Below are 26,119 nucleotides of genomic sequence, written 5' to 3' on the forward strand. Positions count from 1 at the left end.
CACCAGGGAAGTCCCAAGACTGTTTCTTTTTAACACTTTTTTTGCATTATGTTTGTTGATAGTTTTACACACTTAACAACGTTTATTTCAGTTTTGATTTTTAGAGTTCTCTGGAATCAGATCCTGATGAGTAATCAAGTTATTTTCAAACAATAATGTAAGAAGCACTACATTTTCTAATGTAAATTTTATTTATTATTTATATTAAACCAAATGGTATTATTGTTGGTTTAATTAGTATACCCAGGGCAATGGAATAATGAAATTTGTTACTACAAAGAACTTTAGAGATTATCTAGTATTAATTATTTTTCCCCTTTCATGCCATTTTATTCGCAAGTAAAATACACATCTTTAAAATCTTCCAGGACATTGGTAGAGGCATGCAGAAGCAGGATGACTTTTAACTTTACTCACAATATCCTTGGTCTCTTACCAGGGCTTGTATTTTGTAGTGTTCCTCTTTAAGAACAGTTCCTCTGTACTCTTTCTTCCCAAAGTGTTAAGTTAAAATGGTGAGAGAAGGGCTTATTTCTCACTGGCTTATTTCCTGACTTGGGGGAGGGCGAGTTCTATTTATTATTTTTTCAGCTGTAGTATCTTTCTTAGAGAGATAAACGTAATGTCATATTTTACCAGTTATGATAGACTTTTTTTTTTTGCGGTACACGGGACTCTCAATGTTGTGGCCTCTCCTGTTGCGGAGCACAGGCTCCGGACGCGCAGGCTCAGCAGCCATGGCTCACGGGCCCAGCCACTCCGCGGCATGTGGGATCTTCCCAGACTGGGGCACGAACCCGCGTCCCCTGCATCGGCAGGCGGACCCTCAACCACTGCGCCACCAGGGAAGCCCAGACTTTTAACTTTTAAACATCTCTCAAATTGGGATATGTCCCAATTTATTGATTGACGCCTTAGTATTGTTCGCCAGATGGCAGTTGTGATGTATCTGTCATTGCCTATGCTTTGTGAACGTAGTTGTATCTCTGGTGTCATACAGTTGCAACCCCTTGATGTTTCAATCAATAAACCATTTAAGAACGTTTTGAAGAAAGAATGTGAGTCCTGGTTGTCATCTGAAAACTTCATTTAGCACCTGTGGTAAGATCAAGAAAGTATCAGCATTATAATTGCAAAATGGGAGACAGTGGCTTCAAAGAAAATTTTGGAGACAGTAGAGGGGCACTTTTTAAAGAAATGCTGCATCACCAAAGCTTTTCATGGCTAGAGAATGATATTGTGTGGAAAAACACAGACATTAGATAATTCTGAGTGAAAAAGTGACTCAGGAGTTAAATGTGAAGAAGTGTTTAATTTTTCATGTATGCACAAGGGTAATATACGCTAACAATTTTTGTCTATATTTATCCAGAAGAGCTCTTAAAAAGGAATAATGTGAAAATTCTAAATAATAAAGTGCCTGGCAGTTTTTCTTCCTTAGTGGAGCCTAAGATAATGGCACATCTTAAAAGGCTTCGTAGATTAGATAAAATATGGTAGATTAGCATATTATTCTAGAGTGGTAGTTATGACTAATAAAGTTACCTTTTTATCCATACATATTCTGTGAACCCTAAACATTAGGGTTACTTTGTTAGTAATTAGTATTAATTTTTACCTCTACCTAAGGAAGTAAAATGTAGCAAAATCTAATTAGGAGAATTCCCATATATAGGCTAATACCTGGTTTGTTTGTTCTTTCTACCTAAGGAAGTAAAATGTAGCAAAATCTACTTAGGAGAATTCTTATATATAGGCTGATACCTGGTTTGTTTATTCTTTCATCATCATCTCAAAGGTTGGATAATAGATCCCTAAGAAATATCCCATAGACTGATTTTTTTATATCTTATTGCCTCTGTAAAAATAATACACGTCCATTTAAAAATGTAAACAATATGAAAAATATAGAAAAAGTCAAAAGCACGTGAAACTCTGCCATCCCCACTGATGATGTCTTTCCAGATATTTCTTATGTAGCTATCCCTGTGTGAAAATGGATGTGTAGTTTTTGTAAAACTGCATACCTTTTGTGTTTAGTAAGTTACTTTTTTTCCATTCAGTGATATGTTGTGGCTTTTGTCCCATCTTAAGAAATAGTAATTGGTTAATCAAATAATTTTAATGGTTGCATAATTTTCCATCGTAGAAGCATACTGAATGATTTAAGTAGGTTCCCGTTAATGGACATTTAGGCTGATTAAGTTTTCTTTATTGTAAACAGTGCTTTGATGAATATTTTGTGCATGCATTTATTTTTTGTAAAATTATCTCCTTATAAATTATTAAAAATGGGATTTGGACATTTATTTGTTTATTAAAACACTTATTACTAGCTTTTGAAAGTTTGCTATTTTTTCTTTTAAGGTGATAGATTTACTTAAGTGATGGTAACATATATAATATTGAAATGTCTTTTAAAAACCCATTAGTATTTTAAGATTTGATTCCTAACTTTAAAAAAATGATCTTGGCTTCTACTACATATTTGGAAACCTTTCATTTCTAATAAATGGAGGTGAGAAGTTATTCAATTAAAATGGAAAAGTTAAAGTACTAAAAACAATGAAAAATAATTAAACTGATGGAAGTATAGGGAAACTGGAAAGGGTAATGATTAAAGTAAAGAAAGGGCTTTGGAAACAACCAGGATTTGAATCCTGATTCAGCCTCTTACTAGCTCTACATGACCTCGGGGAAGCCTTTTAATGTCTCTAAATTTATTTATCCTCCTTAAAAGTAGGGATGCTAATATATCATGGGGTCATTTTGAGGATTAAATAATAATAGTAATAATTCCAGATAAGATGTTTGAATCTTTTTTACTATGTGTGGCAGGCGTTGTATTAAATGTTTATATGTATTCTTTTCACTTGGCAAATATTTATTAATTCTCACAAACTCGTGAGATATAAGTATGTTTTATTGATGAGGAAGCTAAAACTAAAAAAGGGAGTTTGTAAGTTGCCCAAGCAACATAGTTAACAAGTGGCAGAATCAGAATTTGAGCCCTACCAGTCTGACCCAGTAGAGCCTGCAATTTGAAATTCTATCGTATGTGTATATAAAGCACTTAGCACAGTGAAAAGCATGCATCAGTTAATATTTATGTTTAGGCTATCTTTAAAAAATAAGTATGTCAAGAGAATGAGAAGACAAGCCACTTGGAGAAAATGTTGGCAAAAGATATATCTGATAAAAGACCGTTATTCAAAATACATTAAGAATTCTTAAACCTCAACAATTAGAAAACCTACAGTCTGATTAAAAAATGGCCAAAAGATTTGGACACGTCACTGAAGAAGATATTCAGATGGCCAATAAGCATATGAAAAGATGCTCAGTATCATATGCCATTAGGGCGTTGCAAGTTAAAACAGGGAGACACCACTACACACTTATTAGAATGACAAAAATTTATACCAACAACACCAAATGTTGGCAGGGGTGTGGAGCAGCAGGAACTCTCATTCATTGCTGTTGGGAATGCAAAATAGTATAGGCACTTTAGAAGACAGTTTGGCAGTATCTTGCAAAACTACACATACTCTTACCATATGATCCAGTAATTCTGCTCCTTGGTACTTATTCAAAGGGGTTGAAAACTTAATGTCCACACAAAAGCCTGCACACAGATGTTTATAGCAGCCTTATTCACGATTGATAAAACTTGGAAACAACCAAGATGTCTTCAGTAGGTGAATGGATAAACAAACTGGCACATCTATATAATTGACTGTTATTCAGAGCTAAAACGAAATTAGGTATCAAACCATGAGAAGACATGGAGGAATCTTAAATGCTTGTTACTAAGTGAAAGAAGCCAATCTGAAAAGGCTACATACTGTATGAAAAACAAAACTATGGAGACAGTAAAAAGATCAGTGGAGGGGTTAGGAAGAGGGCAGGATGAATAGGCAGCGCATAGAGATTTTTAGGGCAGTGAAACTATTGTGTATGATATTATAATGGTGGATACATATCGTACATTTGTCCAGACCCGTAGAGCACATACCAGGAGTTAATCCTAATGTAAACAGTGGACTTTTGGTAATAATGATGTGTCAATATAGGTTCATCAGTTGTAACAAATGTACCACTGTGGTGCAGAATGTTGATAGCGGGGGAGGCCGTGCATGTGTAGGGAGGAGAGTACATGGGAGCTCTGTGTACTTTCTGCTCAGATTTGCTGGGAGCCTAAAACTGCTCTAAAAAATAAAGTTTATTAAAAAAAAAAATTTAAAAAGCAAGTATGCGTTATAAGCATGAACTTCTGATACTTTTGTTTTTAGGCCCAGAATAAAGAGACCAATGTTTTAGCTGCTGCAAAGGTGATTGACACCAAATCTGAAGAAGAACTTGAAGATTACATGGTTGAAATTGATATATTAGCATCTTGTGATCACCCTAATATAGTCAAGCTTCTAGATGCCTTCTATTATGAGAACAATCTTTGGGTAAGTGTTTTCTGTTAATCTATAGGAATAACCAAAATGAGTTAATTGTCCTAAAGAGGTTATAAGTTTTGTAGGCCTATTTTATGTACTACCTCTTCTTTTTAGTTACTTATGCTACTTGAATGAGAATTGACCTGCTGATGAGAGGGTCATTAGCAACATAATTATCCTTAGCTTCAACAGATTTTTTTTTTTTTTTTTTTTTTTTTTTTTGCGGTACACGGGCCTGTCACTGTTGTGGCCTCTCCTGTTGCGGAGCACAGGCTCCGGACGCGCAGGCCCAGCGGCCATGGCCCACGGGCCCAGCCGCTCCGCGGCATGTGGGATCCTCCCGGACCGGGGCACGAACCTGTGTCCCCTGCGTCAGCAGGCGGACTCTCAACCACTGCGCCACCAGGGAAGCCCCTTCAACAGATGTTTTGATGTGTATTTCAGATTGTACTGTATTTCATGATTGTTTGGCATTGGCCTCAAATGTAGAAACTTGGTTAAGAATATTAAATTTCCTAAATAATGAAATTAGATGCCTTTCTTGTTTTTAATTAATTTTTTTCCCAGTTGGAACTTCTTTCTTTCTTTGAAGTCTTTTTTTTCCAGCACTTTTAAAATTTTATTTTTTCTAATTGAAGTATAGTTGATTTACAATGTTGTTAGTTTGAAGTGTCTTGTTTAAATTTAAGTGTCTTGATTTAAATTTAAGCATTTACTTAAAATGTTTTAGAGTTTCTTTTGTTTTCTTTGCAGTTGTTTATAATTTCTTATACTAAACTTTTGATAAATCATGTAATAAATTATAAAATGCTTACTAGAAATGTTAAATATTGGGTTGGCCAAAAAGTTCATTCAGGTTTTTCCTTACGGAAACTTTTTGGCCAACCCAACATTTATCTTATATATTATCAAGCCCAACTTTAGTGCATGATGTAGTGGCCAAGTCTGTATGTAAAAATTTTATTCATTTTTAGGGAATATTAGGCATAAATAAATATATAAGTAAAGTGTTAATATTTAGTATAATAACCAGTCAGTCACTTGCTCTGCACCGATACTAATTTAATCAAGAGGACTTTTTGAAATGGAGTTTTAGTTTTTTCTCCTTGAAGGAAGAAACAAAGTGTTACGAAAGAAGAGTAGATTGTACAAGCTGTACCTGATTGGGAATCAAAAGGCCTTTATTTTTTGATTTTGGTGACGCTAGGCAGGAGCTTGAATAAGTCAATTAACCTTTATGACTTGTTTACTCATCTCTAGGATGAGTAATGATCTGTCTCTCAAATTATTTTTCATATGATATAATGAATTTCCAAACAATTTATTGGCAAGCTCCTGTAAAAAATAAAGTGTTGTTATACAGAGGAGAAAAAAGTGTGAAGCTACACAATTTGTTAAGGTATGTAATTAAAAATAAAATCTGTAGTTATTATTAGTGTGGTGCCTTCTAATATAGTTGTTCAGAGTTCTAGCAGAATGTTTCCAGAGATAGTAATGAAAATGAATTCCTAGACAACTTAATAAATAGATAAGATGAAAATGAATTCCTAGACAACTTAATAAATAGATAAGATCTTAACTTGAGACTATTACAAAATAAAAAGCTGGACAACTGTGAGGGACAGTTTAGTGGGAGAGACAGACATTAATTAATCAAAGAATCATAATAAATATAAAATTAAAACTGTGATAAAGGGTTCAGAAGGAAAGGTGCATGGTGGTATGTACCAGGGAGGTCTGGGAAGGCATCCATCAGGAAGTGATAATTGAGCTAGGATCTGAAGCGTTTGTATATGTTTTTTCTCCTGTTTTTTAGAAAAACTAAAAGTTTCTCTTTTCAGGGTTTATTCCTAGAAATAAAGTTAAAAAATATACTTGATCACTTACTTCTCAATAGTTACCTTAAAAAGGAGAGTATAAAATCTTTCAGTGGTGATGAAATGGATATATAATACTGTCCTGAATAAAAATTCTACACCTGGTAATTTTACAGAAGCAGGGACACTAAAAATGAAGATTAACAAAAATGCACATATTTCCACAATGTGTTTTCTTTGTGCTTTCTTAGTTGTATATCATTAAGACTTGTAACTGTTTTTACAAAGAAGATCTTTATGGTTGTTAGCATACTATTGTTTCTGTAACCTAGGTTATTTTATAGCTATTTCTTTATCTTTTATGCTAAATTGAAGAAAAAATACTCAAACTCAATGTCATGTTAGACACATGCTTTTTTATTTGCCTGCAGATCCTCATTGAATTTTGTGCAGGTGGAGCAGTGGATGCTGTGATGCTTGGTAAATGGTTTTTTGTTCTTCATGTTTATATCTTAAATTATACTTTAAAAAGTCAAATGATTTCAAACATTTATATATATATATATTTATCTTATTGTTTAGAGACATTCAGTAAGTTAAGAAATCAGCCTAATTATTTTTATATTCTTGGATAATTGTAATAAAATTCTAAAATTAAACATTGAGTATAATATGTGAAGAAAGTTTTGTGTATAGTTTTTTAAAAATCAGTTCATTGTGTATGATCTTTGACAGTGATGGTAAAGTTATATAGCCTGCTGGTATGCTTTCACTGTACAAAAATGCAGATTTGTTTACTTTTTTCCTTGTAGAGCTTGAGAGACCATTAACTGAGTCCCAAATACAAGTAGTTTGTAAGCAGACTTTAGAGGCATTGAACTACTTACATGATAATAAAATCATCCACAGAGATCTAAAGGCTGGAAACATTCTTTTTACCTTAGATGGAGATATTAAGTTGGGTAAGTTTATTCCTTTATATAAAACATTTGAATTTGTGCTTTGAGATTTCCCCCGTATGTCTGTAACTTAATATTGTTTTGTTACAAGTCAAATATGTGAAACATGGAGAATTGTATTCAAATATGTGAAACATGGAGAATTATTCAGTGTTAATTTTTTTTCCCCATTTATTTAGGTCTTCTTTAATATCTTTCAACAGTGTTGTATAGTTTTCAGAGTACAGGTCTTTCAATTCCTGTATGCTTTTATTTATTTATTTTAAACATCTTTATTGGAGTATAATTGCTTTACAGTGGTGTGTTAGTTTCTGCTTTATAACAAAGTGAATCAGCTATACATAGACATATATCCCCGTATCTCCTCAGTGTTAATTTTTAAGATACTTCCTTGGAGGGAATTCCCTGGCGGTCCAGTGGTGAGGACTCGGTGCTTTCACTGCTGAGGGCCTGGGTTCAATTTCTGGTCAGGGAACTAAGATCCCATACACCATGCAGTGTGGACAAAAAACAAAACAAAACTTCCTTGGATACATAATTATCCATTAACTCCCAGAATTCCTAAGTATAGGTACCTCATATAAAGACTCTTTAAAAGTAAGAAAGGATGGATTTTTATTTTTAAAATGGCACACTTTTAAAAGACTGGCTAATTATTTTTCCCTTAAATTTTTGTATGTAGACTTAATACTTGTAAATATAATACATTTAGAAAATGCTATAGTATGTAAAACCACTAACTTAGTTTTATGTTCATTTCCAAAACTCATATCTAGTGGGTTTTTTTTTCCATGTTTAGTTTTATATTCTATTTTGTAGATATGGTATCTTGGCTAAACTAACAAAGTAACTAACCTTAAGTCTGAAAAAGATGCCTAAAATAAATGTAAGGACTAGAATTTTTAATTTTGTTTTTTACCCTGAGGGAATAAATGATAATTTCATAAGGAGAAATAGATGTAGATTTTAGATGGGAAATTAATGAATTTCATATGCGCATACAAATAGAAGTAAGTATCCCCAAGATATGAATTTTTAAAAAATCTGGTGATGAAGTCTAAATTTGGGTATTTTGGATGGATATTAAAAACAAAATATATTCAAAGGCCATGCTGATACCAGTGATCATAGTCATTTCACTTCACTTTGTCATGACATCTAAACAGGTATAATTTGAAAAATTATAGTAAAATTTAGGACTACTAAATTTTAACCTTTTTATTAAGAAATGGTTACAGATACAGAAAACCACACTAACAGTTGTGTAGCTTATTGACTTGTAGCTTTGTACACAATAGCTTTGTGACCACCACCTAGATAAATAGAATGGGACTTCCCTGGTGGTCCAGTGGTAAAGAATCCACCTTGCAAAGCAGGGTACGTGGGTTCAATCCCCCCTGGTCGGGGAACTAAGATCCCACAGGCCGCGGGGCAGCTAAGCCCAAGTGCCGCAAACTACAGAGTCCACACTCTCTGGAGCCTGAGAGCCACAACTAGAGAGAAAAAACCCACACACCACAACTAGAGAGAAGAAGCCTGCGAGCCTCAACAAAGAGGCCGCGCGCCACAGCGAAAGATCCCGCATGCCTCAGCGAAAAAAAAAAGAACTAGAACTATGTCAGGCACCCTAGCAGCTGTTTCATGTGCCCGCTCTCAATCACACTGTCCCTCCTTTCTCCACAGGTAATCTATATCCTGACTTTTATAGTAATCACTTCCTTGTGTTTCTTTATGGCTCTGTCACCCAGTGTTCATGTCTAGACTTTAGAGTTTAGACTTACCCATATTTAAAACCTGCTTTTTCTTCTAAGTCTCTTTTAATTTATAGGTTGCCCCCCACCGCCCTGTCATTCCTTTTTTCTCTTTACATTTTATCTATGGCATTCATTCTCATGGCGTGCTTTCTCAAAGAAAGTTGGTTCTTTGGGGACAAAAAATTTTAGTGTTACCATGGTTGTGACCCTCCAAAGGCCCATAGATATACACAAACAGATATACAGTATATCTGTGGCATTAAAATTTCATGGGGGGGAGGGAGGATTCGGAAAAAATGTCTAAAAAGGCTCCTTAGGAGAGAGATGAAAAAAGGTTGAGAAACACTGATGTGTAGGACCTAGGCTGTTGGACCTGTAGAGTTTCTCTCATCTTGCATTTTGCTGACTGTGTACTCCTGATGACTTTAGTAAGTTCCTCTCTGTATTTCCCTCAATTTGCAGATGAATCCAAAAGCCTCATCAGTCTCAAGTTTGACTTTTTTGGCAAGACTGTAGGTGGTTTTGTGTTCTTTCATTGGGAGGCATGTAATACCGGCTTTTTGATCTTTTTTTTGATGTTAGCAGCTGTTGATGTTTAATGCCTGGATCCGTTCTTTGATTGGAGTGGCAAAATGAATTACATCATTTTGTTTTCGTTTATTATTTTTGATAATAATTTTGGTGTAATTATTCATCAGTTATTTCATTATTTTCATTTATCATCATTAAAAAATTAGGAATACTTATATAAAAAGACACTTCCCTTCAACTGTTTGGTTATTCAGGAGTATAGTTCCTATAGACAGGACAGGAAAAATACTTGATTCTTTCCTTTTATTTATTTAGCTTTAAAGACAATGAATTGGTTCTCTCTCATCCTTAGTTGGTGGCCAGTATTTTTTTAAATGGCATTATTAATTCATGAATGTAATTTTATTTTATAGGTTTCAAATCTATTACAATTTTTATCCTTATTAAAGCTCACGTTGTACCATCTTGGTCAGTGGGAGCTTCTTCAAGCTGGCTTGTTAATCTTTTTGACATGACTCTACTAATCTTTGGTAGATTCCTTGCCATCTGTTAGGTTGAGATGTTTCAGGCTCATCTTTTACATTTCCTGCCTCAGACCTGTAATTAGCCATTTCTTCAGGAAGCCCTGAAGAAGAAGTTTTAGTAGGACATGGTATTTCAAGACCACAATCTGAGTGTTAGACATGCTTATAGTTTCTGGATTTGCCTTCATTCTAGGCCTTTACAAAGGACAGAGCTAGGCTCCCATGAGTTCCTACATATGACCTATTCAAATTCAGGGTAAAGCCTTTTTTTTTTTCCTTCTCTTAGCCCCTTCTGTATTACATCTGTATTGCTTTTCTTCTATCCTGAGAATCTTGCTTCTCAAGAACATTGAAGATAGATTTGGAGTATTCTGTAATTACTCATTTTAACCTTCATTTCTATATTCAGCGCTCACCACCGCTCTTGTTCATGTCTCTTTGGTTATGTTGGTTGTCTGAAGTTCATTCTCTGGTAGATTTCTCTGAAAGGGCTCTCTGAGTTCTTATATAATGGTAACACTTCTACCCTTTATACTTTGAAGGTCAGTTTTGCTGGATAGAAAATCCTTGGTTCACATTTCTTTCCTTGAATATCTAAAATATGTTCCTCTGTTTTCTTCTATTATAAAGTGTTATTGAAAAGTCTGATGAGAATCTGATTTTCTTTTTCGTGCAAGTCATGTGATCTTTTTGCCTAGATGCCAAAGACTTTTTTTTAAGGACTAAACTTTGACTAAACTTTTCTAAGTGTTGTTTTTTTGTTTCCTGCTCACCCCCCGCCCCCCAGGAAGGTTTTCTGTAATTATAGATATGAGTATTTGTTCTGTTCCCTTGCACTGACTTTCTCCTTTGGAGACTTTTATTATCTTTTTGTCAGGCTTGACAATCATCAGTATTTATAACTTTCTCTCAGGTTCTTTTTATCTTTCTTCATTTTTTTTCATTGTGGCGAAATATACTTAAAATTCACCGTCCTAACCATGTTTAAGTGCACAGTTCCGTAGCATACGGCGCATTCACACTGTCGTGCAGCCAACCCTACCACGCCTCTCCAGAACCTTTTCATCTTCCTTAACTGAAACTCTGTACACATTAAAACGCTTAAGTCCCCATTTCCTCCTTCCCCCAGCCCCTGGCAACCATTCTCCTTTCTGTCTCTGTGAACTTGACTACTCTCTGTACCCCATGTAAGTGGAATCCTGCAATACTTTTCCTTTTGTGACTGGCTTATTTTACTTAGCATAATGTCTTTAAGGTTCATCCATGGTGTAGAATGTGTTAATTTTCTTCCTTTTTAAGGCTGAATAATATTCTGTTATATGTATACACCACATTTTATTTATCCGTTCATCCATTGATGGACACTTTGGTTGCTTCCACCTTTTGGCTTTTGTGAATAATGCTGCTATGAACATGGGTGTACAATATCTATTTGAGTCCGCGCTTTCAGTTCTTTTGGGCATATACCCAGAAGTGGAATTGCTGAATCATATGGTAATTCTCTGTTTAATTTTTTGAGGAACCACCATACCATTTTCCACAGTGGTTGCGCCAGTTTACGTTTCCACAACAATGCACAAGAGTTCCAGTTGCTCCACCTCCTTGCCAGCATTTGTTATTTTCTGTATTTTTGATGATAACTATCTTAATGGGTGTGAAGTGGTAATGGGTGTGCATTTGTTGTGTTTATTTGCTCTTGCATTCCTCCTACTTTAGCCTTTGTTTCTAAAGTTGTTTTTTATTTCTAATTTTCCCTTGAGTTCTGTCACCTCATTTATGAGTTTTAAAATTCTGACTTCTGTTACTCTTTTATGTCATCATTTTTTAGTCTTGTAGCTTGTTTTGAAATGTAATTTTGATCTTTTTTAGTGCATGTTTTTCTGTAAGTGTACTGAAATCTTATTTGAATACAGGAATATACTTTTGTGTAAAATAATGCATGCCATTAAAAATAAGTATATTTTTGAAGATTTAGGAATGCCAAAATAGTTTTGAGTTGGTTGACATTTAAAATAGTTGCACTTTGTTTCATTAATTCATAAATACAGAGAACCTTCCAATTCTGTGACATTGTATTAAGTGTACACAGATGCATGTAGAACCATGCTATCCTCAAGAACCATATATACAATAATCAAATTTTTATGGTCTTGTCAGATCACATTGTTACAAATGGAAATAAGTATGTAAAATGCTATTTTAACAGACCAGCATATATATGCCATATCATTATAAGTAGAACTGTAAAGCACATAATGACCTTAGTTTTCCCCTTTGCACAAAAATGAAGATGGCTTCTTGTCCCTCCTTAGTTTACCTCCTGCTCATAAGAGTGCTTCGAGAGGGACGAATGTTGACAGTGGACCTTAGTGGTTTAGGCCTGTTTCTCAACCTCCTTTCCCAGTCATGTTCTGAGGGGGAAAAAGTTAAAAAGAATAGACCATTAGTAGCTTCTAGGAACACACTGGAATACGTACTGAGCTGACTCTACCTGAGTAGAAAACCTCTTCTGGCAGGAATTTCATATTGTGATCTCAATCCCGTCCTGTGGAAACATCGCAAGTTATAAGTTGAGGAAGTAGGGGGATAATAGGGATGGAGAGTCCTGAATACATCTATTTATGTTGCATTTTCTGCAGATATATCTTCCAAGTATAGTATGTTCTATTGGCAAATTAATTTATTAATTTAATTATAAAACATTAATGAAATATCTAGTGTAACAAGAGACTTCATACACCATATTAAGAAGCTTAAACATCATTCTACAGGCAATAGGTAGCTGCCAAGATGTTTTAAGCAGGAGAACTACATGGTCAAAAAAAGAAAAGAAAGAACTATATAATAGACATAAATAATTGGAATATAGGGCAGGATTTCATGAGTTTTAAGAGTTCTATGGCCAAAGTATCACAAAGGTTAAAATTACACATATGATTAATAACAATAGCTGACGTTTATTGTGTGTATATTCTGTGCCAGGCCTTGGGGCATGAATACTAAATACAGGATTTTTGGTATTTATTCAGTTTTGAGAATCATGGCATGTCAAATGAAACTTTAAAAGTTAAATGTATATGGCATGAGGTAATTTATGCAGCAATAGCAATTTTATGTTGCTATTAATGATTGAGCTCTAAGCTGAAAAGGGGTTAACAACCGATAATGCTATAATGTTGCTGTGCCCTATAATTTAAATTAGAAAGCATCGTTCCTAATTTTTTTCTTTGTGGTATAATTTTATGAGGAAGTTAGCAAGACATATGCTGTCATAAAGGCTGCTTTGTATAATTTCTGTTTTTCACACTATAGAAAAAATGTCCGTTAATTTAATTGTCACATATAGCACTAGTTGGCATTTATTTTGGTGAAGTGGATAGACTGATCTATTTTAAAGTTACTTTTTTTTTTTTTTTCAATTCTGGAGAATTTGTGATCTGAAGATGTGTAAGGATGGTGGTATCAAGTGTATTAATGATGGAATCTTTTCTTTGGCAGTTTTTTTTTGGGGGGTGGGCGTATGGTAGAAAGAGGGTGGTCAAAATTAGGATGATAGAGAAGTTATTTATCTTTCTATTTTGCTTACCCTTTAATAACAGTGGCCTTATTAAAGACTTGATATGCTTTTCCCTTATGTTGAATATAGCGTCCTTTGCTTAAAAACTGTCATTAATACTTTTGTATGATTATTTCAAGCGGATTTTGGAGTATCAGCTAAAAACACAAGGACAATTCAAAGGAGAGATTCCTTTATCGGCACACCCTATTGGTATGTATTCAGTTTTATGGATTTGCAGCGTTAGTTATGTCAACAGTTATTATTACTCATGAATTTTGTCCACATAATCAATTATACTGTCTATCTTTTACGTGGTTTGTGATCACTGCTCTTAAGTTAAACATCTTAATTTTCAGTTCTTTGTCTTCATAGGATGGCTCCTGAGGTAGTCATGTGTGAAACATCTAAGGACAGACCCTATGACTACAAAGCTGATGTTTGGTCCCTGGGTATCACTTTAATAGAAATGGCTGAGATAGAACCACCTCATCATGAATTAAATCCAATGCGAGTGCTGCTAAAAATAGCAAAATCTGAGCCCCCTACATTAGCACAGCCATCAAAATGGTAAAGTATTCCTAAACAATTTTTTTTAAGAAGCAAAACTTGATGCTTTATTCTTCCAACTTTCCAAGGGTATTTAAATTTAGGTACATGGTACAAAGATTGTATGAAGTAGAAAACTGATTTTTGGTGTATTTTAAAGACTTAAGGACCATATAAACTCCTGTAACTAACTTTCCCCATAAATTAAAAGATACCAGTGATTTGAGTTCTACATGAAAGAGGTATTTTCTGTACTATGAGAAAGTGAGGCATATATGTGATTGATCTGTATTTGTGGAGTTTAATATAATGGAAGGGGGCTTCCCTGGTAGCGCAGTGGTTGAGAGTCCGCCGGCCGATGCATGGGACACGGGTTCGTGCCCTGGTCCGGGAAGATCCCACATGCCGCGGAGCGGCTAGGCCTGTGAGCCATGGCCGCTGAGCCTACGCGTCCGGAGCCTGTGCTCTGCAACAGGAGAGGCCACAACAGTGAGAGGCCCGCATACCGCAAAAAAAAAAAAAAAAAAAAAAAAAATATATATATATATATATATAATGGAAGAATTTTTGTGATTTTTAGCATACTTATGGGTATACGGCTGTATCTCAATGACTTAAACTATGAATCTATTTACATATATGTAACTTAATATTTATAGATAAATGACTTATGAAATACTAATATTCTCATAACTAGTTTTCTTATGTTGAATTAATACTATTACATACATAATGGAACTTAACCATAGTTTCTCAGAGTTTTGATTTTATTAACAAGAAAAATAGAATGTCATTATTAAAATTTTATTTTGAAGGTCTTCAAATTTTAAGGACTTTCTAAAGAAATGCTTGGAAAAGAATGTGGATTCCAGGTGGACTACATCTCAGCTACTGCAGGTAAGATAAGAGTAGTATGACAATGGCAAACCATACAATTGTTGTAACGTCTCTTTAAGAAGAATACAGTTTCAGATTCCTTCAGTGTGCCCTCTCTCCACTTGAGTTTCCCTGTGCAGACTCACTCAAGGTTCATTGTAGTAGTTAACATTTGCTTTACAAACATTTGCTGCTGCTATTAAAGGGCATTTATTTAGCTTTTAAATTTCTTGTATGCTTTTTTGATTCAGTTTGTGTTTTTTTCATTTTGTTTAGTTATTTCCACTTTATCAGTTACTTACATTTTGTCTCTCCAGTTACTAGAAAACAAGCACCTTGGTGGCAGGGGCCATGAGCTAATTAATTTTTTTTTAATGTCCCTTACAGTGAGGGTAAATGTTCAGTAAATATTGCTAACTTTTAAAAAATGGTGTTAAAGTGATTGGATAATTTTGTTTTATAGCAGGACTTGTTTGTAATATTTGAAATAAAATTTTGTCAGTAATAGTATAGGTAGAGAAATAGAATGACAAGTCTTGAGGCAGTTACTGTTAGATTGAGTACAACTCCTCCATTATAGTTTTTTAGGTTGATCTATTTATCTGGGGGGAGAAGCGGGAAAAATTTCCTTTGTACAACAAGTATATCCTTGGAACACACTTTCTCTTATTATTTCACTGCCCCCCCCATTTGAAGGCCTTAATCTGTGACAAACACCAAGTGCTGAGTGTACAGAGGTGAATAAAATATCTTCTTACTCTTAAGAATATTTGAACTATGTCAAAAAACAGATGTTTATAGACACTTTTTAAAATTTTTATTGGAGTATAGTTGCTTTACAATGTTGTATTAGTTTCTGCTGTACAACAAGTGAATCAGTTGTATGTATACATATATCCACTCTTTTTTAGATTTCCTTCCCATTTAGGTCACCACAGATCATTGAGTAGAGTTCCCATGCTAAACAGTAGGTTCTCATTAGTTATATATTTTATGCATAGTAGTGTATATATGTCAATCCCAGTCTCCCAGTTCGTCCTATGCCCCCTTCCCCACCTCGGTAACCATAAGTTTGTTCTGTACATTTGTGACTTTGTTCATCTGTACCATTTTTCTAGATCCCACATATAAGTGACATTATACAATATTTGTTTTTCTGACTTACTTCACTCTGTATGACAATCTCTAGGTCCATCCGTGTCTCTGCAAATGGCACTATTTCATTCCTTTTTATGGCTGAGTAATATTCCATTGTATATATGTACCACATCTTCTTTATCCATTCCTCTGTCAATGGACACTTAGGTTGCTTCCATGTCCTGGCTATTGTAAATAGAGCTGCAGTGAACATCGGGGAGAATGCATCCTTTCAAATTACGGTTTTCTCCAGATACATGCCTAGGAGTGGGATTGCTGGGTCATATGGTAGCTCTGTTTGTAGTTTTTTAAGGAACCTGCACACTGTTCTCCCTAGTGGCTGAACCAATTTACAGTCCCACCACCAGTGTAGGAGGTAGATACTTTTAACGGAACTTTAAAGCTTTTTGTAATTCTTTTATTGAGGCTTTATACATATTGTTACTTTCTAACAAACATATTGTAAACATATCGTTACTTTCTAAAACTAGTAATGTACTTGAAACTTGCTTTAAATTTTAATTTAGATTTTAGGTTATGAAGTTTTCAGACATACAGAAAAGTATATATACCTACTACCCAGATGTAATATGTTATCATTTTTGACATATTTCTTTCAGATTCTTAAAAAAAGGTACAGATACAGTTGCAGGCAGCCCCTACTCCTGCTCAATTCCCTCCCCCTCCTTCTTTTCCCAGATGTAATATCATCTGAAGTTGTTTGCATTTTTCCTACTTATATGTTTATATTTTTGCCACATAACAATATGTTTTATATATTTGAAATTTACTTCACAAGCATTTCAGTTGTTACTGAGTATGCTCTTTTTAATGATCAAACAGCATCCCTTTGTGACTGTTGATTCCAACAAACCAATTCGAGAATTGATTGCAGAGGCAAAGGCTGAAGTAACAGAAGAAGTTGAAGATGGCAAAGAGGAGGATGATGAGGAGGAAACAGAAAATTCTCTGGTCAGTATTTAGAAAGGAAATTTCATTTAGGTCATTTTTAGAGTTGAGTTTTGAGGTATGATTGCAGCTGTGTCTAAGAATTAATTGATGGGTAGCATTACAAAAACCTTTAATTTTAGAGGTGAAGATTTATTAAGTTTGCTCCTTGCTGCCCATTTTTGTCATATTTATTATGTGAAGATTTGTCAATTCTTTAAGTTATTTTTATAATTTCATCAAATTTTACTGAATAAAGATATTAAATCATTATATATGTGAATTAAATCATTTTTATATATGAAACGTTATTTTGGTTACCATCTTGAAATTACGTTTTAACACTAAAACTGTATAAAATCTTTTTTAGCCGATACCTGCAAGTAAGCGTGCCTCCTCTGACCTTAGTATTGCGAGCTCTGAAGAAGATAAGCTTTCACAAAATGCTTGTATTTTGGAACCTGTCTCAGAAAAAACAGAACGTAATACTTCCGAAGATAAATTTAACAGTAAAATTCCTACTGAAAAACCCACCACCGATGAACCTGAAAATACTGTGGTAGGCATTAATGAACATGTTAATGATACTCATTTAGAAGCTATGGCTGAACTTCATAATAGAGCAACAGTAATCGAGGAAAATGGGAGAGAGGAGAAGAGACCGAAGCTTGAAAATCTACCTGACACAGAAGATCATGAAACAGTGGACATTAATTCAGTCAATGAAGGAAAAGAAAATAACATAATGATAACTTCAGAAACAAATATTGAACAGAATCTGAAACCTGAGGAAGAAGGGGATCAAGAAAAGCAACAGATATTTGAAAATAAGTTTATAAAATCTGAAGAAATTGAAGACCCTGCTATTCAGACAATGGATTTAGTTTCTCAAGAGACTGGAGAAAAAGAGGCAGATATTCAGGCAATTGAAAGTGAAGTTGAGTTTACAAAGGAAGACACCCTCGAGGAATTGGGAAGAGATGACAAAACTGAAAAAGATATGATCAGTGATACAAGCAAAGTGATAGGAACAAATGAGGCAGAAGACGTTGCTCAGAAGGCAACTGAAAACAGTGCTGAGGATGCTCAGAGTAACGATGGGAAAGAAGTGGGTGAAGTAGGCCAGATACTAGTGATCAAGTCCACAGAGGGCCCTGAGGCTGGTGGTACTGAAGAAGTTTCTATTAAAGAAATAGTTGAAACTAATGAGATAGATCAAAAATCTGTAGAAGGTAAAGGTGAGGAACAGTTAATCAGCAGTTCAGAGAACAGAGTGGAGACCAATGAGGAGCTCGGGACAAATGAAGTTGAGATTGCTGAATCAAGTAGCACTGAAGGAATGGAGGTCAGAAGTGCGGTGACTGATGGTGACCAAAAGGCTCTAGGAAGTGAAACTCAGGATGCTCACGAAGCCACTGCTCAGATGGACACAGAGCAGAAAGATATCCCGTGCGAAGTGCCAATTAAGGCAGAACCTCAAGTTCCTGCCACTTCACAGCCCAGTGAACCTCAGCCTGTTCTAATACCCAGTATTAATATCAACCCTGAAGATGCAGAAAATAAAGGAGAAATAGGTGCTTTATCAAAAACTGAAACCATGTTAGCAGAATCTGAGAATCAAAAGGAAAATGATACTGATTCAGGCACTGGTTCCACTGCTGATAATAGCAGCATTGACTTGAATTTATCCATCTCTAGCTTCCTAAGCAAAACTAAAGACAATGGATCAATATCTTTACAAGTAAGTGTACACGGGTCCTTGTTTGGGTGTTTCTTTGTTATTTTGGCAGTTGAGAGTTTATGTGAAACTGACATCTTGAAAACAAAACAACACTAAATCAGTGTAGTATTAACCCTATAAAATTCTTAAGGCCTATGAGGGCAATCAATTAAAAAAAAAAAGAGATTCTGGATGTAATCTTTAAATTTTTTGGTAGTACCTATCTATTTTTGCCAACTTGATAGAAATAGTATAATACAGTTGCTTACTGGAATTTGGGTTTTCCTAATGTACATACCTAGGTATAATTGTAGCAAGAATCAGCAGTATATGAAAGAATTGAGGACTTGAAAGAATGATCTCTTTTTAAGAATGTTTAGGGTATAAACAGCCCTTGTTACCACTGGCACGTGCGGTGACCACTCTTACCTCCTCAGTCATAGCAATCACTACTGCCGTGAGAATCATCGTGGGAAGAAAGCCAAACGCTAAACCTCGAACACTTGGAGCTGTTAAGCATAATTCTCCAATCTGAGTTACTAGGGGGGGCTGTGTAGGAGTATGGAGTGGGGCCAGAGAATCAGTATTTATAGCAAAAGATCCCATGGAATTCTGATACAGGTGAGACTGTGGATTGACAGGTGGCAGAAAAGCAGAAAGAACTGAAGAAAATTGACCTTAGGGATAGGACGCCAGGGCATGACTGATCAGCCTGCGTATCTGCCCCAAATTATTACATGCATTGCCTAGATGGTCTGCAGTTTTCAGGTTGTTTCCCTGCTGAAATTCCGTTAATCTGAAGTTCATTCACTGACTTAATAGTTAGCCTTTCCAAAAAATGTAGATACTTCTGTGAGAATTAAGGTGATATTAGCTGTGGATACTTTAGTAGGAACTGAAGAAATGGAAAATTTGGAGGTTACAGGGAGGTAGATTTATTTTTGGAGCATGCCCACTTTAGGTTTTAGGTGAAGTCTGGATAGGGTGGCCGTAGTCCAGGGCTTATGGAGAGCAGTGTGAGAATACTGGAAGCCTAGAGAGTACAACAGTAAGAGGCTGAAGAAAGGTGATTAGTAAGTGCCAAAGATCAACTTAAAAATTCTAATGCATTTTGAATGTAGTATTTTCACATTCTCCTTTTGCTCCCTCTGCTTTCTAACCTTTTCCACCTATCAACACTAAGTAATTATCTGTTCTGAATACTTACATGTTTACCAAGAAGTATTTGTAGCAGTGTTACACTTCTGTTATTTCTCTTTGCTTTTAAAAAGCATTTGGATAACCAACTGAGGAATGAAGAGTTTGGTCTTGATAAAGAATTTTGGGCAATAGCTAACAGGCAGATCTGGTATTTTGGGAGTACGGTAAAGGTGCTGTCCTTCTAGCAACTCTAAAATCACTCATCCATCTCCAGCCCTGAGATGGAAGAGGGCTGGTGATACTATTGTTGATGAAATGGATTTTGAATCCCAGTCCTGGCAGTGTTTAAAAGTTATATGGGAGCCTTTCAAGATGAAATTCTCAGCCACCCTCAGACCTGTTGATTTAGATTCTTTAAGGGATGAGCCCCAGGAATTCATTTTTAATTGCTTTGTAAGTGTTTCTAAAACAGAAAAGCAGAGGTTATCTGCGAACCTACAAGATAAAAAGAGGAAAGAATGGTTAACATGTGAAAGTTGTACTAATTACTCTTTTTTGTGAATTGCTTGTTACCACTTGTGCCTAATTATGATGTGGTATAAAAATTCTACATGCACATCATCAAAATGCATAATTTCACTTGAAAAAAATTTGATTTTATCTGTAAAATCATGTGAAAGTCAAATGAGGTGTGAGATGATATAATTGGCTTCAAAGTTGAGTCTTACTGCTTTCTATTCATACTTTATAGTGTAGTCTTCATAGCTGTTCAGTTTCTTGTTTTTGTTTTTTTAAGAAGAAAATGTTTTCTCTCTCTAGTATTCCCCATATAAAGCCTAACTAAAATAAAATCTCACTCAGGAAACAAGAAGACAAAAGAAAACGTTGAAGAAAACACGCAAATTTATTGTTGATGGTGTCGAAGTGAGTGTAACAACATCAAAGATAGTTACAGATAGTGATTCCAAAACTGAAGAATTGAGGTTTCTTAGGTGAGTAGAGAAACAACATGATTTAAACTGGTTTTGTGACTTCTCAAGTCTCTGCAGAGTCTGAAGAATAGAGAAACAAGAGTAAAGTCTTGGCTAATTTTGGATTCTTGTATTACTTTTCCATTTGAAAATAAATGTTACTTTTAAAGTTTTTTTTCTTTTAAAGCATTACTTCAAAGGTGTAACTTTTGCTGTCTTTCTCTATCCTTGCCATTAAATTTTATCAGACGTCAGGAACTTCGGGAATTAAGATTTCTTCAAAAAGAAGAGCAAAGAGCCCAACAGCAGCTCAATGGCAAACTGCAACAACAGCGAGAGCAAATTTTCCGGCGTTTTGAGCAGGAGATGGTGGTAAAGTCTTGGAATTTTGTACCCTTTTGTTAATAAAGAAATTTAAGGCTTAGAAAAAAAAACACCACTGGCAGGTTTTAGAACTTGTTCTCTGATTACTAGATTTCTCTGGCTTTGTGATGTATTTCTCGCCTTTATCTCTTTGGTGTTTTAGATGCTTTCTTTTTTCTTCTCTTCTCTTCTCTTCTTTTCTCCTTTTGCCTGACTTACAGTGTGTTAGGTGTTTTCATTTTTCTCTAATTAAATCTGTCATGAAAACCTGGAATTATGAAGCTAGTAGATGGTTTGCAAAGTTCTTAGGTGTGCCTGTTGCTGTATAACTTTTTATTGTTACAATTTGACCTCTCAGAATTAGAATCCAAGATTTAAACCAGTCTAGAGCAGTTGTCTTCAAACTTGGCTGAGTATTAGAACTTCCTGGGGAATTTTTCAAAGTACACTTACTTCTCTAGCTACTACAGTTAAGCTTCCACATCCCTTTTCACAGCTGCTAGAGAAGTTAGTGCTGACTTGTAAAGGGTAATTGTCACCGAGTCTTTAAATTTTTACTTTGTGTCCAAAGTTGGAAAAGGAATTATTAATGTGATATAAAATTTCAGTAACTTACGTTGAACATGTAGCTTAATGTAGGTTAGAAAAAAGACCATCTGAAATGTTATAGGATTCATGGTTGATTATAGTACTTACATTTTTATAATTTTAAGTGGTAAGGATTGTTTTGTGTGAAGGTTGGCATTGCTGATTACATATGTTGGATCATAACTTAGAATTCCTAAGAAAATTATGAACTTTTGTTCTCTTTGAGTATTTTTACAGTACTTATATTCTGTTTTTTCAGAACCTTATAAAAACTGTTTCTCCCCCCCCCATATTTTCCAAAATATTTTGCTTTTTAATTTTTTTAAAAAGGAAACACCCTTTACAAATACCTGTGTCTAAAATTGCAATGTTACTCAAGTATTATATAAGCAGGAATCTTTTGTTGAGAGAGTAGATTTATAATTCTAAAAGGTTTGTATCAATGAAATATGATGTTTAAGAATCTTAATGAGGAAGAGTAAATTTGAAAATGACAAGTAATGGTACGTTTTTAAAATAGACTTCAAATGAGACCTTGGATTTATCAAAAATTTTATAGGATAAATATTGAAAATTTTCTTACTTTAGTATTTCATAGCAACTGGATATTCTTCTAGATTGTCTAAAATTTTTGAACATTCTACACTTGTACAATAGAAAAAAGTGTTTCCCATATTAGAAAAAAACGAAATGCACATCTTTTTGAAAAATTTTTAAAACATATTTGAGTGCATTTGAACTTGTTCAGTATTGCAAAGGGTACGTATGACGTCACTCAATTTAAATGCCAGTTATGTGCTCTTAGTAAACATCTTCAGTATAATGATATGAGCGTTAATGTTAAAGTTAAATGATCTTGAGCTACATCATTTTACAGAGCAAGAAACGACAATATGACCAAGAGATTGAGAATCTAGAAAAACAGCAGAAACAGACTATTGAACGTCTAGAACAAGAACACACAAATCGCTTACGAGATGAAGCCAAACGCATTAAAGGTGAACAAGAGAAAGAGTTGTACAAATTTCAGAATATGTTAAAGAACCGAAAGAAAGAGGTAAGTGTAACTACTGTTTTTAATGTACACTTAAGACTGTCTAAGGAATTAAGATAATACTTGGTAGTTAAATGGCACCCATTCTTTTTTTTTTTGGTCTTCCCAGCAGTTATGTAGGGTAGTAGTAAGGTCAGATGTTATCTCATTTTACTGCCAAGAAAACTGGAGTAGAAGAGGTTTTAATGGCCTGTTCAAGTTCACAAACTATTATTAAATGTCCAGCTAACCCTTGAACCAAGTCTTTAAATTGAGTGTAATCCATTTTCCTTTCAACCTATCACTCCTCCTTTATTAATGCAACATTTAAGGCCTGACATAGTAATGTTTTTTTTCAAGAAAGCATACTATGTTCTGTTTGCAGGTGGCAATAATAATTCATCTTAATATTTATTTGTAATATTTAATTCATGCTTAAAAATTTTTTTTCTCTTGATTAGCTTGATTACCTTTCTTGGACTTTGTGTCAAAACAAAAGCTGAGTAAGCTGAAATTTGAAATAATATCTTTATCAAATTGTGAGATACTTTGAAGAATCACAGGTGGAAAATATCTGTAAAGTCATTTGATTATAATGAATTTTTTCATTTTTCCTGAAACTGTTCCATATTGTCATAGAATCTATTTGTGGTATTATTTACTATGAAGGATTGTCATTGTTTCAGAAAGAGGATTTACATATTGTATTAGTGTGTCTTTTGCTTCCCCAATTAAAATAACACTAAGAGAGCTTTTACATATTAGCAGTTTTGAGAGATAATTTTATAATTTATTCTGTTCCTTTAGTGTAAGAGGAGAATTTATCTTTTCATGATATGAAAGACCCCAGGACAATATTATGATCAGTTTTATTAGTTTTGGAACACACTAATATCAACCAAACTAGTGAATACATTTTCACTTTTGTTGCATGTCCCAAGTACTCAGATTCATTGATTTTAAAAATGAAATTATGCAGATAATGGAACATCATTTTGCTGAACTTGAGGATCTGCTTTAAAAAGGATAGAATCAAATGTTAATAAATACAGTGCATTCTATGATTTCTTTAGGTAAAGATAAATGAAATGGTATATAGCCTTTTGATTTGGCTACCATTTCTAAAAATTACTGTTTTATTACCGTTTATTATATTTTATATAGAATCGCTCTATATACCATGATGTATTCCTTTACTGTATTAACTAAATATTAATTTTCTTGAAACCATGAGTAGTTTTTATTAAGAGGTTATTTTTTAATATCAGGTTAAATTTTAAAAATTTTGTAGGTAAGTATATGGTTTAATTGTAGATATATAGAAGTTTCTAGTTATTGTTACTGTTTTGGACTAGGAGAGGTTTAGCCAGAGAACATGTTTGAGATAGTGATATGCATATTTTAAATAATTCTATTCTGTATTTTTTTCCTTACCGCTAAACTTCTTGCATTTGGGGAGTCTCTTCTTTTTCATGGTGATTTGGTTTCATGAGAGATTACTGATGGGAAATTTTAAATACACTATGTTAAATCAAAATCAGTCTCTTTCACAGACCATCAATGGCGTGTGGTGATTTGGAATCTGGTTGCTTTTGGTGCTTCTACTTATAAACACGTGATCGTCTTTCGTAGTTGGATTACAGATCTATTGTTAGGTGGAATACATATCTAGGGTTTTGAAATGATTGAAAGAAGGAGCTCTAAAATATACTTCATTTTATAATATACTTTATTTGGTATAATAAATCACAGCATATAAACTTATTTTATGAGGGGTTATATTACTGATTTTAAAGCTGACAATTGATTTTGGCTTAAATTATCAGCAAAGGAGAATGTTTTTCTAATCTAATTCCGAAGTCATCAGATGTGTTCATTTTTATTGCACCATATATAAAATAGTTTATTATGAAAAAAGAAAACTTAGTGTCCATTTGTCTCTCCTTTGTGTATTCTAATGCTTACTTTCCCTTTTGTTTTTCTTTTGATCTCATTAAGTGGATTTCGTTTAGAATTATTTCATTGGTTTTATCAAGCCAATTATGAAATTTTGCAATTTATAAATGAATGGCATTTGTTTTCCTTATATCCAATATTTCAGACAATGTTAGTAGATATGTTTATATTTTTATGATCTTTCAAGGTCAGTTGAGTTTATCACCTTTAGTTCAGCGTTAGCATTGCAAGTAATTCTTTACTGATTGTCTTTGGATCTAAAGAGAGAAAGATATGTAGGGATAATTAAGCAACTAATTTTCCTTATATGGTGTAATGTCCCTTTCTGCACTGAGATTAAGCATGTTCTATCCTTTCATTCTTTTTCACCAAACTAACACCTGTGCTGATGCATGTTGAAAGGAGCTTTTTAACAACTTGACTTGACTTGTAGCTTGTCTGCTCACATAAATGCTTGCTGTGGAGAAAGTGTTTTTCCCCACCTCCTGCATGCTTATACACTGTAGGTTATAAATGAAGTGGAGAAAGCACCCAAAGAGCTGAGAAAAGAGCTCATGAAACGCAGGAAAGAGGAGCTTGCACAAAGCCAGCATGCTCAGGTAACAGCAGCAGCTTAATGCTACTAAAAACAGAAAGCGGCAATATTCTCACAGCTCAGTAAACCATGGTTGAAAGGGTAAATTCGGTACTTATATGATGTTGACGTCTCCTTATACAAAGGTTCCCAGGGCATTCTTTATGTAGTACTAAATTCACACTAATGGTGATATTTAAGTTGCTAACGTGAAATTAAGTGAAATGTTTGGAAAGCTGACTCCAGATGAAATAAACATGTATGTTAATGTATAATCCACTGTATTCTTAGTTTAATCATGATGGAAGTTTGTATTTAAGTGGTAATGTCAATGGTTGATAGAAGATTTTTAGGGCAAAAGAATATAGAGGGTGAGTATATAAGCTTTATGCATACAAAAGGAATGCATATTTAAAAGGCCATTAATTCGGGAGTTCCCTTATGGCCTGGTGGTTAGGATTCCGGGCTTTCACTGCTGTGGCTTGGGTTCCTTCCCTGGTCGGGGGAACTGAGATCCTGCAAGCCTGGTAAATGGTAATGTTAAATGGTAGATCAAACACTTATTACTGTTAAACTCAACAATGTAAGCAACTTAAAACCAGATTTTAAATGTTAAGTATGTTGTTTTTCTTTTTGGTTCAGAATCCAGCAGTTACAAAAATAGACAGTTTTTAC

The 26,119-nt window shown here is 34.4% G+C and overlaps 1 protein-coding gene across 5 annotated transcripts in view; it reads left to right on the top strand.

Moving 5' to 3' along the window:
• The window catches only part of SLK (STE20 like kinase), a 56,882-nt gene that overhangs the window by 13,637 nt on the left and 17,126 nt on the right, over nt 1–26,119 (top strand). For 3 of the 5 annotated variants that reach the window (XR_016388155.1, XM_022568841.3, XM_089898118.1), the window contains exons 2-13: nt 4,293–4,457; nt 6,697–6,745; nt 7,078–7,227; nt 13,730–13,802; nt 13,965–14,159; nt 14,954–15,035; nt 16,995–17,123; nt 17,470–18,840; nt 20,821–20,951; nt 21,179–21,302; nt 22,759–22,938; nt 25,377–25,469. Coding sequence is in view for 4 of the 5 variants with exons in the window: in XM_022568841.3 (XP_022424549.1) it covers nt 4,293–4,457; nt 6,697–6,745; nt 7,078–7,227; nt 13,730–13,802; nt 13,965–14,159; nt 14,954–15,035; nt 16,995–17,123; nt 17,470–18,840; nt 20,821–20,951; nt 21,179–21,302; nt 22,759–22,938; nt 25,377–25,469 (2,742 nt within the window). In the remaining variant the exon portion in view is untranslated. Of the gene's footprint in view, nt 1–1,000; nt 1,102–4,292; nt 4,458–6,696; nt 6,746–7,077; nt 7,228–13,729; nt 13,803–13,964; nt 14,160–14,953; nt 15,036–16,994; nt 17,124–17,469; nt 18,841–20,820; nt 20,952–21,178; nt 21,303–22,758; nt 22,939–25,376; nt 25,470–26,119 lie in introns of all 5 variants that reach the window. The other 2 variants (XM_089898117.1, XM_022568842.3) reach the window with 2 other exon arrangements.

This window comes from Delphinapterus leucas, chromosome 16, assembly GCF_059928025.1.
Source record: "Delphinapterus leucas isolate spDelLeu-1000000601 "Yukka" chromosome 16, BTC_Dleu_Yukka2, whole genome shotgun sequence".
Lineage (NCBI taxonomy): Eukaryota > Metazoa > Chordata > Mammalia > Artiodactyla > Monodontidae > Delphinapterus > Delphinapterus leucas.